Source organism: Martes martes (genome assembly GCF_963455335.1).
Source record: "Martes martes genome assembly, chromosome: 5".
NCBI classification, from domain to species: Eukaryota; Metazoa; Chordata; class Mammalia; order Carnivora; family Mustelidae; genus Martes; species Martes martes.
This window is the reverse complement of record NC_137892.1, coordinates 83599574-83613205: the sequence shown is the minus strand read 5'-3', so window position 1 is coordinate 83613205 and position 13632 is coordinate 83599574. Positions and strand designations below refer to the sequence as shown.

At 39.1% G+C, this 13632-nt stretch overlaps 1 protein-coding gene across 6 annotated transcripts in view; it reads left to right on the top strand.

Moving 5' to 3' along the window:
• The first annotated feature begins 3039 nt into the window (after window positions 1–3039).
• The window catches only part of LOC308343625 (RNA-binding protein 27), a 77448-nt gene continuing 66855 nt past the window's right edge, over window positions 3040–13632 (top strand). For all 6 annotated transcript variants that reach the window (XM_080804761.1, XM_080804759.1, XM_080804757.1 and 3 more), the window contains exon 1: window positions 3040–3302. In XM_080804761.1, the coding sequence (XP_080660887.1) occupies window positions 3244–3302 (59 nt within the window). In that variant the 5' untranslated portion in view covers window positions 3040–3243. The remainder of the gene's footprint in view (window positions 3303–13632) is intronic.

The following is a 13632-nucleotide window of genomic DNA, read 5'->3' as shown; positions in this document are numbered from 1 at the left end:
AGAGACGATTCCAATTGTCTCGCTATGTATCTGCTAACTCACCTTGCCTTTGCATAGCCAAGATTCAAGTGACTTTTATTTATTTATTTATTTATTTATAAATGAAAATAAGTTCTACATTCAATCTGGGACTTGAACTCATGACCCCAAAATCAGGAGTTTCATGCTCCCTTGAGTCAGCCGGTGCCCCGAAGTGACTCTTTTCTGAGTCAGATGGGCTGCTACTGGTGACCCAGACTCAGCCGAGACTGATATTTTGATGGATGTGTGTTTAATTAGATGACTGTCTATAAACGTAGAGGCATGAGAGGGTCTGTTTCTAACTATGAAGTTCCTGGTTCGAAATTCTACCAAAGCTTTGTCTAACTGCATTTTGGGAAGACAGATTGTGATTATACATTACACGGAAATTTAAATCTGAAAAATTACTCTTAACCTCTCTTATATACCTGGGACAGCTCTCAGCCACAAGTTAAAGAAGAGGACAAAAAAAAAAAAAAAAATTGTGGGCAAATCCACTTTGATTATGGAAGGCCTATCCACCTCTAGCAACACTTGTGTGAAATTGCATAGTTAATAGTTCTTTCTGGTTGAGGCCCAGTTACCCTAAAGCTGAGAAAGGGAACTTGGTTTGAATAAGTATGGTATAAATGTATATTCTTCCTATAGTCACTCTCTCTTTCCAATGCCTTATATCAATAACCTCTCTTAGATCAACTGACATCTCTTTCTCTTCTTGTGAAGATAAAACTGAGAGAAAAGCCAATCTTTGTAAAGTATCCATTTTTAACATCCACCTTAATTAAGGAAAGAACATTTATTTGATATTAGCCTTATTCTCTACTATCCCAAGAACAGTGTCTAATAGATGGTAACGGGCTTAATACATATTTGTTGGATGAATTTTGAATGAACCACATGGTTAATATTTCAGTGTTTGCTTGCAAGATATTTAAGTGAAGGTTATAGGTGTGGACTTTGTGGTCAAACACAAAGAGAGGCTGGGCCTTTCCACTCATTAGTTTCATGATCTCTCTGGAATGCAATTTTCTCATCTGTGAATATTGTTTACTATACAGGGGGCCTGTGAAGGGGAGAAGCAACAATACATTGAAATATTTAGCACAGGGCCAGCACAGAGTATGTACTTAAAAACTGTGGCTAGGATTATTATTTACAATGCCTGACTGTTAGGCTCCCGGAATCTGAACTCCCAAAGGGCTGGATCAATATAAATGGATATAACTTTTCAAACTTTTGTGATAAAAGCAATTCCTATTCCTTTTCTATCACACTACTATTAAGTTCTTTCCTAGCCTGAGGCCTAATCACATCACTCACATTTCTCTTTTTTAATTTGTAATTTTTGGGTAACACTTCATCTCTGTAGTAGGAAGTAGTGAAGGAAACATGTGGATAAGCATAAGGAAAGGGAGGAGGAAAGAGGGAAGCGGCAACCGTTAGACTGTGGGCTTGCTAAGATCTAGATGCAAATTCTGCTCCACCTGCAAATATGTGTGATTCTGGGTAAACTACTCAGTCTCTGGCCTTTTCCCCTCATTTGCGATGTTGGGGAGAAGGTGTCATGAAGGAAGTTCGTTATATGATTTCTAAGTGCATTTTGCTACTACTCTATGTAAGAGGCCCACAAACTGCAGGCAGCAAGCCAACCCTGGTTGGCTCCTGCTTCTGTTTACTTGCAAGGTAATGATGGCTTTTGCACTTTTAAATGTTTTCTTTTTTTAATCAAAAAAATATGTTGTGACATTTGAAAATCATCTAAAGTTGAAAATCTTATATAAGTTTTATGTGGATACAGTCTTAATCATTTGCTTACATATTACCTACGGCCAGTTTCATGCCAAGCAGGCAGAGCTGGGTGGGTGTCAGAGATCTCCTGGCCCACAAAATCCAAGATATTTACTATTTAGCCCTTTTACGAAAAATTTGCTTTTTCCTGCTCTATGTATAGATAGCATACCTGTTTATTTTAGGCTGACTCATCTCTCTTAAGAAGGCGTGTGCTCATCAGGTATTTTTCAAAATGTTATTATTGTAATGCATAATCCCATAAACTGTTCAGCTTTCTAAGAGGGGAAACCATTTTGCTCACCTTTGGAATCCAAGGGCTAGTGCCTTACATTGTGCTGGCATATAGCAGGTGCTCAGTATCTGTTGTTGGATAAGCATTGTAAAACCAGTGCCAAGCTGGGAATTTCAAAACTTCAAAAGGAATTTCTCATTCAGTACAAACTGAGTTGCCTATTTTGGTAATTTCGATTGGAAAAAAATATTTCTAAAAACTTTTTTGCTGGCCAAAATTCTCCCTACGAAAACAAAAACAAAAACAAAACCCTACTGAATTTTAGATATCTAGTGAAAAGAGAATTTTAAAAAATATTAGAATCGTTCTTCTTCCTAAATAAAGCATATGTTAAAAAGATTGGTAAAATTGAAATGGCCTCATCCTTCTACAACTGTGCGCCACGTTTTAAAAATGACGATTATTGGAGTCCAGGGCATAGTTGTCAGAAACATTCTGCGTAACTTAGGCATAGCGGCGAGAAATACAAGCATGTATGCTGAGCAAAATGATTGTGTAAGAAAAAAAAAAGTAAAATTTTGCATTCTGTGCAATGTGTCGAACGTGAACGTATTGCACGTTGTGTTGCAGATTTACTACAGCTGAGTCATTTCGGGACACAAGTGTGTTTCCAGGAAAAAACGAGAGGAAGGAATCAGGCTGAGGGGCTCGCCGGGTTCCCCCAGGCACTCCCAGTAGCAGACACCGGTATTCCGCGGCCGGCGGCGGCGTGGTCAAAAAAGGAGCCGCGGCCCCTTTAAGAGGCACAGCACCTTCTCCAAGATACCATCTTGCACCAGGAGTTCACGTAAGCTCTCCACCTACCTTGCTATATCCCCTCCTCCTTAACTGGGTACGACCGGCCGGCGGGGAGAGCGAGCCTTTTCATTGGCTTTGCGCGCACAGCCTTCTTACTTCTATTGGTTCTTGCGCCCGCCACTCGGCACTATCTCCCGCCCACCTGAGCCGTCGTGCTAGGTTGAGTGAGGGCTCTTGGGTTAGTTCCTGTTAGGCCCCGGCCGGGGGAGTAGGTTGAAGTCTCCTAAGATGCCCGGTGGGCTGGGGCACCGGGAGCTGTGAAGAAGGCGTGAGGAGGCGGCGAGGGGAGACCCGCGGCAGGCCTGAACAAGAGCGGCGGCCGAGCCCGCCTTCCCTGCACCATGCTCATAGAGGATGTGGATGCCCTCAAGTCCTGGCTGGCCAAGTTACTGGAGCCGATGTGAGTGAGCCAGCCTGGGCCAGGGCCGGCGAACGTGGGCGTTGGGGGCCCGCGGGGGTGTGGGGGGAGGGGAGGCGGCGTGGGGGAGGGCGGAGCGGAGGGGCCGCGGTCGGGAGGTCCCGGCGACGTCTTGTATGTAGTACTATCACCATTGTGGGGGGGGGGGCGGTGGCGGGGGGGAGCGAGAGCCTGGGGCGTAGAGGCGGTGTGGCTGTGGGACGGGGTGGGGGGGGGCGGCAAGGACAGCGAGGGCTTTTTAAATATAAATATTGAGGTGCTGGAAGGGGTAGCAGAAATAGTGAGGGAATTTAAAATTTTGTTGTTTGAGAACTGCGAGAGATCGCAAGGCTGTCGAGGGATTTTTAAACGTGAATATTGGGATCTTGAAGGGTGTAGCAGGATGTCGAGGGCTTTATTAACCGATATTAGTGTGGGACTAAAAGATCCAGAAGCGGAGTGTGGAGGGCCTTTTAAAAACGTGAGGGCAGAAAGGAGTAGTAGGGACATTGAGGGCTTTATAGCGATTATTGATGAGCTGTAAGGGTTCAGGAATTTTGAAGGATTTGAGAAACACGGGGTAGTTGAAGGGGATGTGGGCATTGAAGTGTTTTTGGGAATTACTGGAAAGCTGTGAAATATGATAACAAGGATATGAAGGGATTTTAAAATATTATCCAAGAGTTGATAGTGCTAGGAGGACTAATAACTTCTAAATACCATTAAGGGTTGGAAAAAATAAGGGTTTTAAATTTTAAAGGTTGAAAGGGTTACCCTGGTATTTAGTATTATTGGAGGAGTATTTGAAAGGGGGATACCTGAAGCATGCAAGCATTTTTAGTTATAGCTATTGGAGGAAAAAAAGGTATAGCAGAAAGACTTAAGAGTTTTGTAAATATTGTTGAAGGATTGTGAGGGCAACTGAGGATAGTGAGGTGTAGGATATTGAGCTAAAAAGAATGAGAAGGGCTCGTTTTTTAAAAATATTTTGGGTAGTATTAGTTGTAGAAATATTGGGAGGCTTCAAAGGGATAGCAGAGGTACCAGCTTTGTTTGATTGTTGTGTATCCATTTTAAGAGGGTAGGATTGTGGTGTGTTTATTTGGGATACTGGGGCATAGGTAGTTTCTGAGACATCTCATACAGGGAAGAGAGGGAATGCTGAAGGGAGGATTGTAGAGAGATGATACCTAACTCTCCTGGGAAAGAAGGCATGGAAAGGGAAGGGAAGGGATCATTTCCTGCCCTCTTCTCCTTTCTACTACTTAGTTATTCTATTAGAGGTGAGGACTTCTAAAGGAAAAGGAAAACTTCTTGAAAGGACTGCTAAAGGAAAAGGGGTACAAGAGGAAGGGATGGGCAGGCATGCTTCATTAGATTAGATTGCTTTAGTGAAAAAATACAGTTTTTCAGAAGTGGAAGTAAGGGATAGTGTGGGAGGCATGGAGGTATGGTGACGTTGGGGCTCTTCGAAGATAGCTACTTCCCCGATTATCTATTTCCTGGTCCTTTTGAGAAATCTTGTTAACTAACTTTGTTGTTGTTTTGCTCCTTTGATTTCTTGGACGTTAACATCTAGGAAGAGATTCACCTGTAGTCCAATGTATCAGCCTTGTAAAGGTAGGCTGGTTAAAGGAGACAGCATTAGGGGAGGTTTTTCTGTTTTTATTTATTTATTTGTTTGGTTTTTTATTAGGGGAGTTTTGATATCTGAAGTGCTATTTACACTTTGAGGATGAGGAGTATGTGAGTAGAGTACAGGTGTTAGTGAAAGTACACTGGGGCTTTTGGGTTTTATATTAGCGATGGTCTACTTGAAAGTTTTGTAGAAGACTATGGGCCTCTTGAGTATTCATCATACTTTTTCTACAGTATACTTTTGGAGCACAGTGATGGAGATGGATTGTGACAAAGGTGGGAAATGAAGGAAATAGATTTAGGAAAATTGACCATATATGGAACAGACTAAAAAAAAAAAAAGAAAAGAAAAAGGTCTGTGTTTAAAAAATTCTTAAACTTCATGTTATTTAACATAAACTCTTGTGTGTGTGTGCTGGACAATTTTGCATACAGGCTCTGAGTTTGTTAGTTAAATATGTGTGTCTTTGATAGGAGGTGACAAGTTTTAATGTTATAGTTAAGTGCCCTTCTTTTGTAAACTCCCTAAAATGTTTTATTCTGGGTAGTGGTGTTTTTTTTTCTTTCTTTCTTTTTTTTTTAAAGATTTTATTTATTTGAGAGAGAGAGCAAGAGTGAGGCTAGGGGCAGAGGGAGAAGCAGACTCTTCACTGAGCTAGGAGCCTGATGAGGGACTTGATCCCAGGACCTCCCAGGACCCTGGGATCATGACCTGAGCCATAGGCAGCCACTAACTGACTGAGCCACCCAGGCACCTCTGTTTTTTTCTTAATATGAAAATTTAGTTTGGGTAGGAACTTATTAAACCTCCCAATAGTGTTTTCTCTTGACTTTTTTTTGGCTATTTATATTGATAAGTTTATAGATATTCTGTATTTTCATGGGTAAAAAGTATTTTTAAAGTGATTATTTGAGGGGCACCAGGGTGGCTCAGTGGGTTAAAGCCTCTGCCTTCAGCTCGGGTCATGATCCCAGGGTTCTGGGATTGAGCCCTACATGTATGTACTCTGCTCAATGGGAAGCCTGCCTCCACCCCTGGCCCCAACCTGCCTCTCTGCCTACTTGTGATCTCTGTCTGTCAAATAAATAAATAAAGTCTTTAAAAAAAATTAAAGTAATTATTTCAGTTTGGTTTCCCCATTTATTTTGAGTTACATGTTCAACTGAAAGCACACATCATGCTTTTTTTTTTTTAAATCGTTACTTTTTAAGGGTTAAAAAGAGCTAAAAATCGCTGTTTAGATTTTAATAATATAGGTAGCTTTCCTGGAAGTACAAAATGAAAGTACTAATTTTTTTTAAAGATGTTATTTATTTATTTGACATAGAGAGAGATCACAAGTAGGCAGAAAGGCAGGCAGAGAGAGAGGGAGAAACAGGCTCCCTGCCGAGCAGAGAGCCCAACGTGGGGGCTCAATCCCAGGACCCTGAGACCATGACATGAGCTGAAGGCAGAGGCTTAACCCTCTGAGCCACCCAGGCGCCCCAAAAGTACTAATTTTTAGTTCATGTAAGTAATGGTTTTGGATGGAAGTGGTAATAGGAATTAGCAAATGCAAAAAAAAAAAGGGGAAAGAAATAGCAAATGCTGATATCATACATATTTTCATTCTTAGTATGTTGTCATGGGAGATTATTTTTTGTTTAGATACCCTAAAATGTAATAAATGATATGCTAAAATGGGTTGTATTTGTAAATTCACTTTTTGCATATTCCAGATTGAAGAAAATTTTCATGGCAGATTGGCATGTTGTTACAACATAGCATTTTGGAGCAGTTGTTAGGTTTTCAGATAATGGAGTTGCAGTGGATATGTTGAATTCATACTATCCCTGGGCATGATCCACTTTTGCTTGTTTTATTTAGCTTAGTTTACAGTTAACTAAATTTATAAAAGATTTTTAAGCATGTTGTGTCTAGTCACTGGTGAAACAAAGGCATACAGTGAGGTATTTCTGAACCAATCCATTTTCTATGTAATTATTCCCTGTAGACAAATTAGATATATCATCTGCTAGTAGAACTTATCTGTTACTTGCCACTATTTTTGTAGAGGTGGTACCTATCTATTACTTTTACTAGAGGAAAGACAGAAGGATGGTGCCTGGAAGAAATGACTGCTTTAACAGGCCAGAGAAAAACCCTAGTACCATTTTTGTTGGCAGTGCAGTTCAGGGAGAGAAACCATCTTAGTCAAGAAGTTTTTATTTCTTTTCTTACTGTTAACGTGAATAGACGAACTCACAAGTCTTGTTTGATGTCTTTATCTTGCCTCACTTCCAAAATATCCTAGATATCTTAGTCATAGAGACTATGTAGGGATTATGCGCAATTGGGAGATGTCATGGTTTCTATCAGAAATAACTTCTCATTTTTCAGTATGTGAATCCTTTAAGAGCAACGTCTAAGTAAATCTAGGGGATATATTAATCACTGAAGAAATTAAAAGTTTAGAAAAAGTTCAGGCAAGCATTTTTCAATAACAAACATGCATTTCTACCCAAAAACGTTGTCTTTAGTGGGAAATGTTTTAAGTTATTTATACCAGATATATTAAATATATATAAACATCTATAATTCAAGGCTGCTCATTTGGCTTATTATAAAAATTTGTCTTGGTGTAAGTTTTAAAAAGAGTGATGGTGTTTGTAATACTTTTTGGACACTTGCTCTATTATAAAACATCTTTATGTGAATCAGGATATTTAGTTTCTAGTTTGTCTATATGTCTGGTTTACTGTGTGACTTTAGAGAAATTCTCCAAGTTAATCATATTAGCCTTCTACCTACCTCACAGATATGATATGAATATTAATGTGTAGGCTATAAAAAGGGCCTGTGTACCTTAGAATCATTAAATATAAATGAAATTTTATGGCTTTTGAAATATGAAAATATATTAAACTGTTTTTTGCAAAAATATTTTACTTATTAATGTTAAGCTCTACTGTCACTTTCATAATAATCTAAGGCATGCTGGAGCTAGAGTCTCATTGCAGGCCCTGTAGGTAGAACTGGGACTTGCTAGGGAAAGCCATGGCTATGATGTGCACTTTCTGTGAATTCAGTGAATTCAAGATCTTTTTTAAGTGCACTAGGAGATTGAATATGTTGTCATCTCCGAGTGTATGATGGATAAGACAGTGATAAGCTTCACATAGTAAGATCATTTTATTGGTTCAGTGGTCGTGGAGGGGTTATACTTTGGTTGAACTCTGGAGTTACATGGTGCCATAGATTTGCAGTCCTTAATCACATTAAATTCTGATTAGTAATGTCTGGGGCTGCTCAAATGGGGGGAAAAATTGTCACCTAGCAGCTGTGAGACCTGACCTCTCAGATAAATAAACTACAAAGGTGAAATGAGTATTTTGGAGGTATGTTCTTGAGACTGAGTAGTTCTGATAATGTAGTTAGTGGCTTCAAAGAGTTAGTATACCTCTAACATGCTGTGCGACTTAAGGAGACGGTTGCCTATTTCACAGAAAAGGGCTTTTTTGACCAGAAGACTTCTTGTCAAGTTTTAGTATACTAAGTTAAGGACATATTTGTTCTTATGTCCTTTGGTCTGCCTCCTGAATATGTCTGACTTCATTCTTCTGGCCCCACTGCTATAGGCTAGAAGCCAGAAGTTGCTTTTATAGCTCTATGTTTCCTATTACTGCCTTGTCTCATTCTCTTACAGGGCTGTTACTTACTTTGTTGTTAATTTTTTTAACCATTTGTTATTTTGCACTGTAATTATTTGTTTTCATGTTCATCTTTTGGCCACTAGACTGCTTGGCAAGGTCTGTCTTGCTCAGAGTAATTTCATTACCAAGCAAGATGCTTGGCCTTTAGTGAATGGTCAGTAAATGTTTAAATGAATCATTATACTTATATGTACATATAGGTTGGTTGACAATTTAAAACATAAGATTTTAAAAAAATGTTTTATTTAATTATTTGACAGAGAGAGAGAGAGTGCACACGCAGAAGAAGGGGGAGTGGCAGGCAGAGGGAGAGGAAGAAGCAGGCTTCCCGACATGGCCTCAATCCTGGGACTCTGGGATCATGATTTGGGCCGAAGGCAGATCTTTAACCGACTGAGCTACCCGGGTGCCCCTAGATTTTTCTTTTTTAATAGTCTGATTTTTAGGGTATACTTAGGTGGTGACTGCTGCTTTGTGACCCATAGTCCAAATATCAAAATGGTGTTTGCATATGACAGATGTATGTATATATATATTTTTTTACCCAACATAAATCTAGGGGTAATTTCTTCAGTTCATGAAAGCCTCTAAGGGGAAGACGAAAGCTTTTATTTGAAAAGAAGTAGAAAAAAAATAAAAAGAAAAGAAAAGAAGTAGAAGTGCCATTATTTCTCTTTTTAATATCTGTTAATAGGTTCTTAGAACTTAATAGTTATTCACATTAACAATTTGAAAATGTCAACTCAGATATTACTTCTTTTTCTTTCTTTCTTTCTTTCTTTTTTTTGATTTTGTTTGTAAGTAATGTCAACACCCAACATGGGGCTTGAACTTAAAACCCCAAGATTAAAAACTCTCAGGGGCGCCTGAGTGGCTCATTGGGTTAAAGCCTCTGCCTTTGGCTCAGATCATGATCTCAGGGTCCTGCGATCAAGCCCCGCATCGGGCTCCCTGCTAGGCGGGGAACCTGCTTTCCCCTCCCTCTCTGCCTGCCTCTCTGCCTGCTTGTGATCTCTCTCTGTCAAATAATTAAATAAAATCTTTAAAAAAAAAACAAACAAAAACTCTCAACCTCCACCAGCTGAGCCAGCTGGGCGCTCCCCCTGGACCTTTACTTGTTTTTCCAGTGTTGTTTTATTGAAGGAATAATCAATCTGAACACAGATCAGAAGCAGACTTTTTGTTTTTTTATACACTTTTTTCCTTATAAAAATGCAGAAAAAAGAGATAAAATTACTTGTATTTATTTCTAGTTTCTCTTGTGTATATGAACTTCCATGTGATAGCTTCCATATGATAGCTATAATCAGACTCAAATGTAGAATTTTTTATCTGTATTTTTCCATTTGACCTTATTATCAGAAACATTTTTCATATTCGTGTATTGTTTTTATAACCATCACTTTGGATGCCTAATATTTCATAAACAGTGAGAATGGTTGTGCTGACTTTACTTTTTCTGTTAAAAATAATGCTGTTTTCAGGGGTGCCTGGGTGGCTAGTCGGTTAAGTGTCTGCCTTCTGCTTAGGTTGTGATTCCAGAGTCCTGTGATTGAGTCCTGTTGGGCTCCTTGCTCAGTGGGGAGTCTGCTTCTCCCTCTGCCCCTCCTGCTACTCATGCGCATGCTCTCTCTCTCACTTTCTCTCTCGAAAATAAATAAAATCTTAAAAAAAATATAAAGTTCTTTTTACACCACACACACACATATCTATCTATCTGTCTAGTGTTAATTAGGTATCAGTATTTTCTGTATTTGGCTTTGTTTCCTGAGACTAACTTCCCTGAAGCTAACTACAACTACTGGTCAGAGAACATGAACTTTTTTTTTTTTTTTAAAGATTTTTATTTATCAGATAGAAATCACAAGTAGGCAGAGAGGCAGGCAGAGAGAGAGAGAGAGGAAGGGAAGCAGGCTCCCCGCCGAGCAGAGAGCCCGACGCGGGGCTCGATCCCAGGACCCTGAGATCATGACCTGAGCCAAAGGCAGAGGCTTTAACCCACTGAGCCACCCAGGCGCCCCAGAGAACATGAACTTTTAAAAAAAAGATTTATTTATTTATTTTAGAGGGAGGGGGACCACGTGCAGTTGGGCGCACCCGCACATGGAGGGGGAGAAATTCAAGAGACTCCCCACTGAGTGTGGAGCCCTACTCCGATTGATCCCAGGACCCTGAGATCACCACCTGAGCTGAAACTGAGTTGGACAGTTAACCAACTGAGCCATCCAGGCACCCTAAGAATATGAACCCCGCGAATATTTTTTTTTAAAGATTTTATTTATTTATTTGACAGAGAGAGAGAGATCACAAGTAGGCAGAGAGAGAGGGGGAAGTAGGCTCCCTGCTGAGCAGAGACAACCCCCCCCCAATGCAGGACTCCATCCCAGGACCCTAAGATCATGACCTGAGCTGAAGGCAGAGGCTTAACCCACTGAGCCACCCAGGCACCCCCCGAGAATATTTTTAATGGCTGTTGATTTACGTTAAGAGATCATGTTTTGTTTTTTTTTCCTCCCAGTGGCTCAATAGCATATTCATTAATTGTCTCACTTCTTTTTTAGTATATGTGCTGTGGAAGCGAGCATAATTGTCTCACTTCTAAAACAAATATTACACCAAGGTAGAACTTAAAATTTGAGCCCATATTCAGAAACGTAGATTTTTCTGAAAGTGGAAAAGATTTAAGTAGTGTTGGTTTTTCCTAAAACAAATAGACTTTGATAATTTTTAAGTAGTGTTTCTTGGGTTGGGGCCTAAGGTAAAGAAAGACCTTTGCCCTTTGGTCTTGGGATCGGGTTTGTGTATGAAATCTGTGAAGCTGATGTGCCAGCATAGCAGATGTGTCATATACCTGCAGTGGAGATTTCATTAAGGAGGAAAAAGACAAATTTGAGGTTTTACACATAAAACCTCATTTTACTTTACATTTTTAGGGCAATATTTCAGTTAACTTCCCCTGATGAAAATTCATTCTTGTTGATAAGTTATTTTTTAAATAAAAGATAGATAATTGAAAGATGTTCTTAGAACGTTATTATGCAAGATGTGAATTTTAAGGAGTCCTCATATTTCTAATTTCCATTAAACTTACAGAGATTTCTTTTGCTTGTTCATTTAATTAGAAGGTAACTACCGGTTGAGCCATAGAATGCAGATTTACAGTAGGAAAGTATATGTGGTATAAAATAGATTTTAACTCTGCGGAATTGTAGTTGAGTTTTCGTTCCGCAGGTGTGCTTTCTGCCTGATCATGAGTGGATCACTTAATTTGTCTTTACATACTTACAAATTAGGTATCTATGAAATGAATAGTAACCCCTTGATTGTGCTGTTAAGACCTTTTAGAGACTATACTAGAATAGTAATTTTAGATGGGTATTACTGTGTTTTCTAATCTCTTTTTATAACAGAAGCCCCTTTCTATCTAGAAATGTGTGTATTTAATACAGCCATGGATCCAAAATCTTAAAATCATCTTCATTCCCAAATATTCTTGTCCCTGCAGTTATGTAAAGTGAATTTTCATAAGCCTTGGTTACAAATAAATAGCTAAAGGATTTTAAATACTCTGAGGTAAGAGAAGTAAGAAGTAGTCCTGCATTTGTTGTGTAAATTATCAAGGATCTTACTCATGCTCGGATTTTTGCAATTCACTTCTGGAAGTTTGGTTGGGCTACTGTTAGCATTGGTGCGGTAGCTACTGCAGTATTATAATTGTCAGTTTTTAAGGATTATATAGTAGGGGGTGATGAAAGAATAAATAAGAACAATCATAAAGGTACAGAAAATTACAGCATGAAATTCCCCATTGTATTTAATTTTCACCATTTAATTGGTGTGACTTATTATTTCAGACCACCAATTTCCTTCATAGTGCACTTTATGGATACAGATTAAGAACTGTTAAATTTAAATGGTCCCATTCCATTGGCTGTAAACATGCTTTTTGTATTTGGTACAGAATTCTAACTATCAGTTACTAACAATCACTCATATTGCACAAATACTTAATATCTGTGATCACTCTCTTTTCTTAAGAGTCTAGATTTTTTTTGCTCTTTTACCTTCTTGTAACTATTCATCTTGAGGCTTAACACATCACAGCAAAATATATTTCATCAGGAGCAACCTTACTTTGCATTTGTTTTTCAGAGTGTGAAGACTAAATACATGTTTAAGATATCTGGGTTTGTTTAACTCCCCTCATTTATCTAGTAATCTCAACGTTGTGCCTGCTTCTCGCTAGAAACCTTGTATTACCCAGCTTTCTACCTTTTGGGTCATGAGACTCCTCAAAGGTTCTCCTAACAGCAGAAAAAAATGAGATTGTCTCTTTCTACCATTCTCACTTATTTTTATTTTTAAAAATGTTATTCATTTATTAGAGAGAGAGAGAGAGAGCGTGCGCGCTTGCGTGCCTGTGAGCACAAGTTGGGGGAAGGGCAGAGAGGGAGGAAGAAGCAGGCTCCCCGCTGATCAGGGAGCCCAGTGAGGTGCTCAGTCCCAGGGCCCAGGGATCAAGACCTGAGCCAAAGGCAGCCACTTAACCAACTGAGCCAACCAGGCACCCCTGCCATTCTCATTTTTAAAAATCCTTTTCTTTCTCTGTTTAAAATATCTTCCTTATCCAGGATCTGAACTCTCTAAGTAAAGGTAGAAATCTGATAGATATTTTTTTTAATCCTCCCATTTGAATGTTGATTAGAACTATACTGATCAAATACCTTACTGTTTTCAGGAGTGAGATTAAATCTCTCTACACATTTCTGTTTTAAGGGGCTTATGGATTAGCCAAGGTGGGCATGGCCTCTGTAACATTTCTGAACATACTATTATTTGTTTTTTTTTTTTTAATTGAGTAATTGACTTACAGCGTTACATTAGTTTCACATATACAACATAGTGATTTGATTTATACATTGTGTAGTGGTCACCACAATAAGTCAAATTACAATCTGTCACCATACAAAGTTATTAGAATATTATTGACTATATTCCTCAG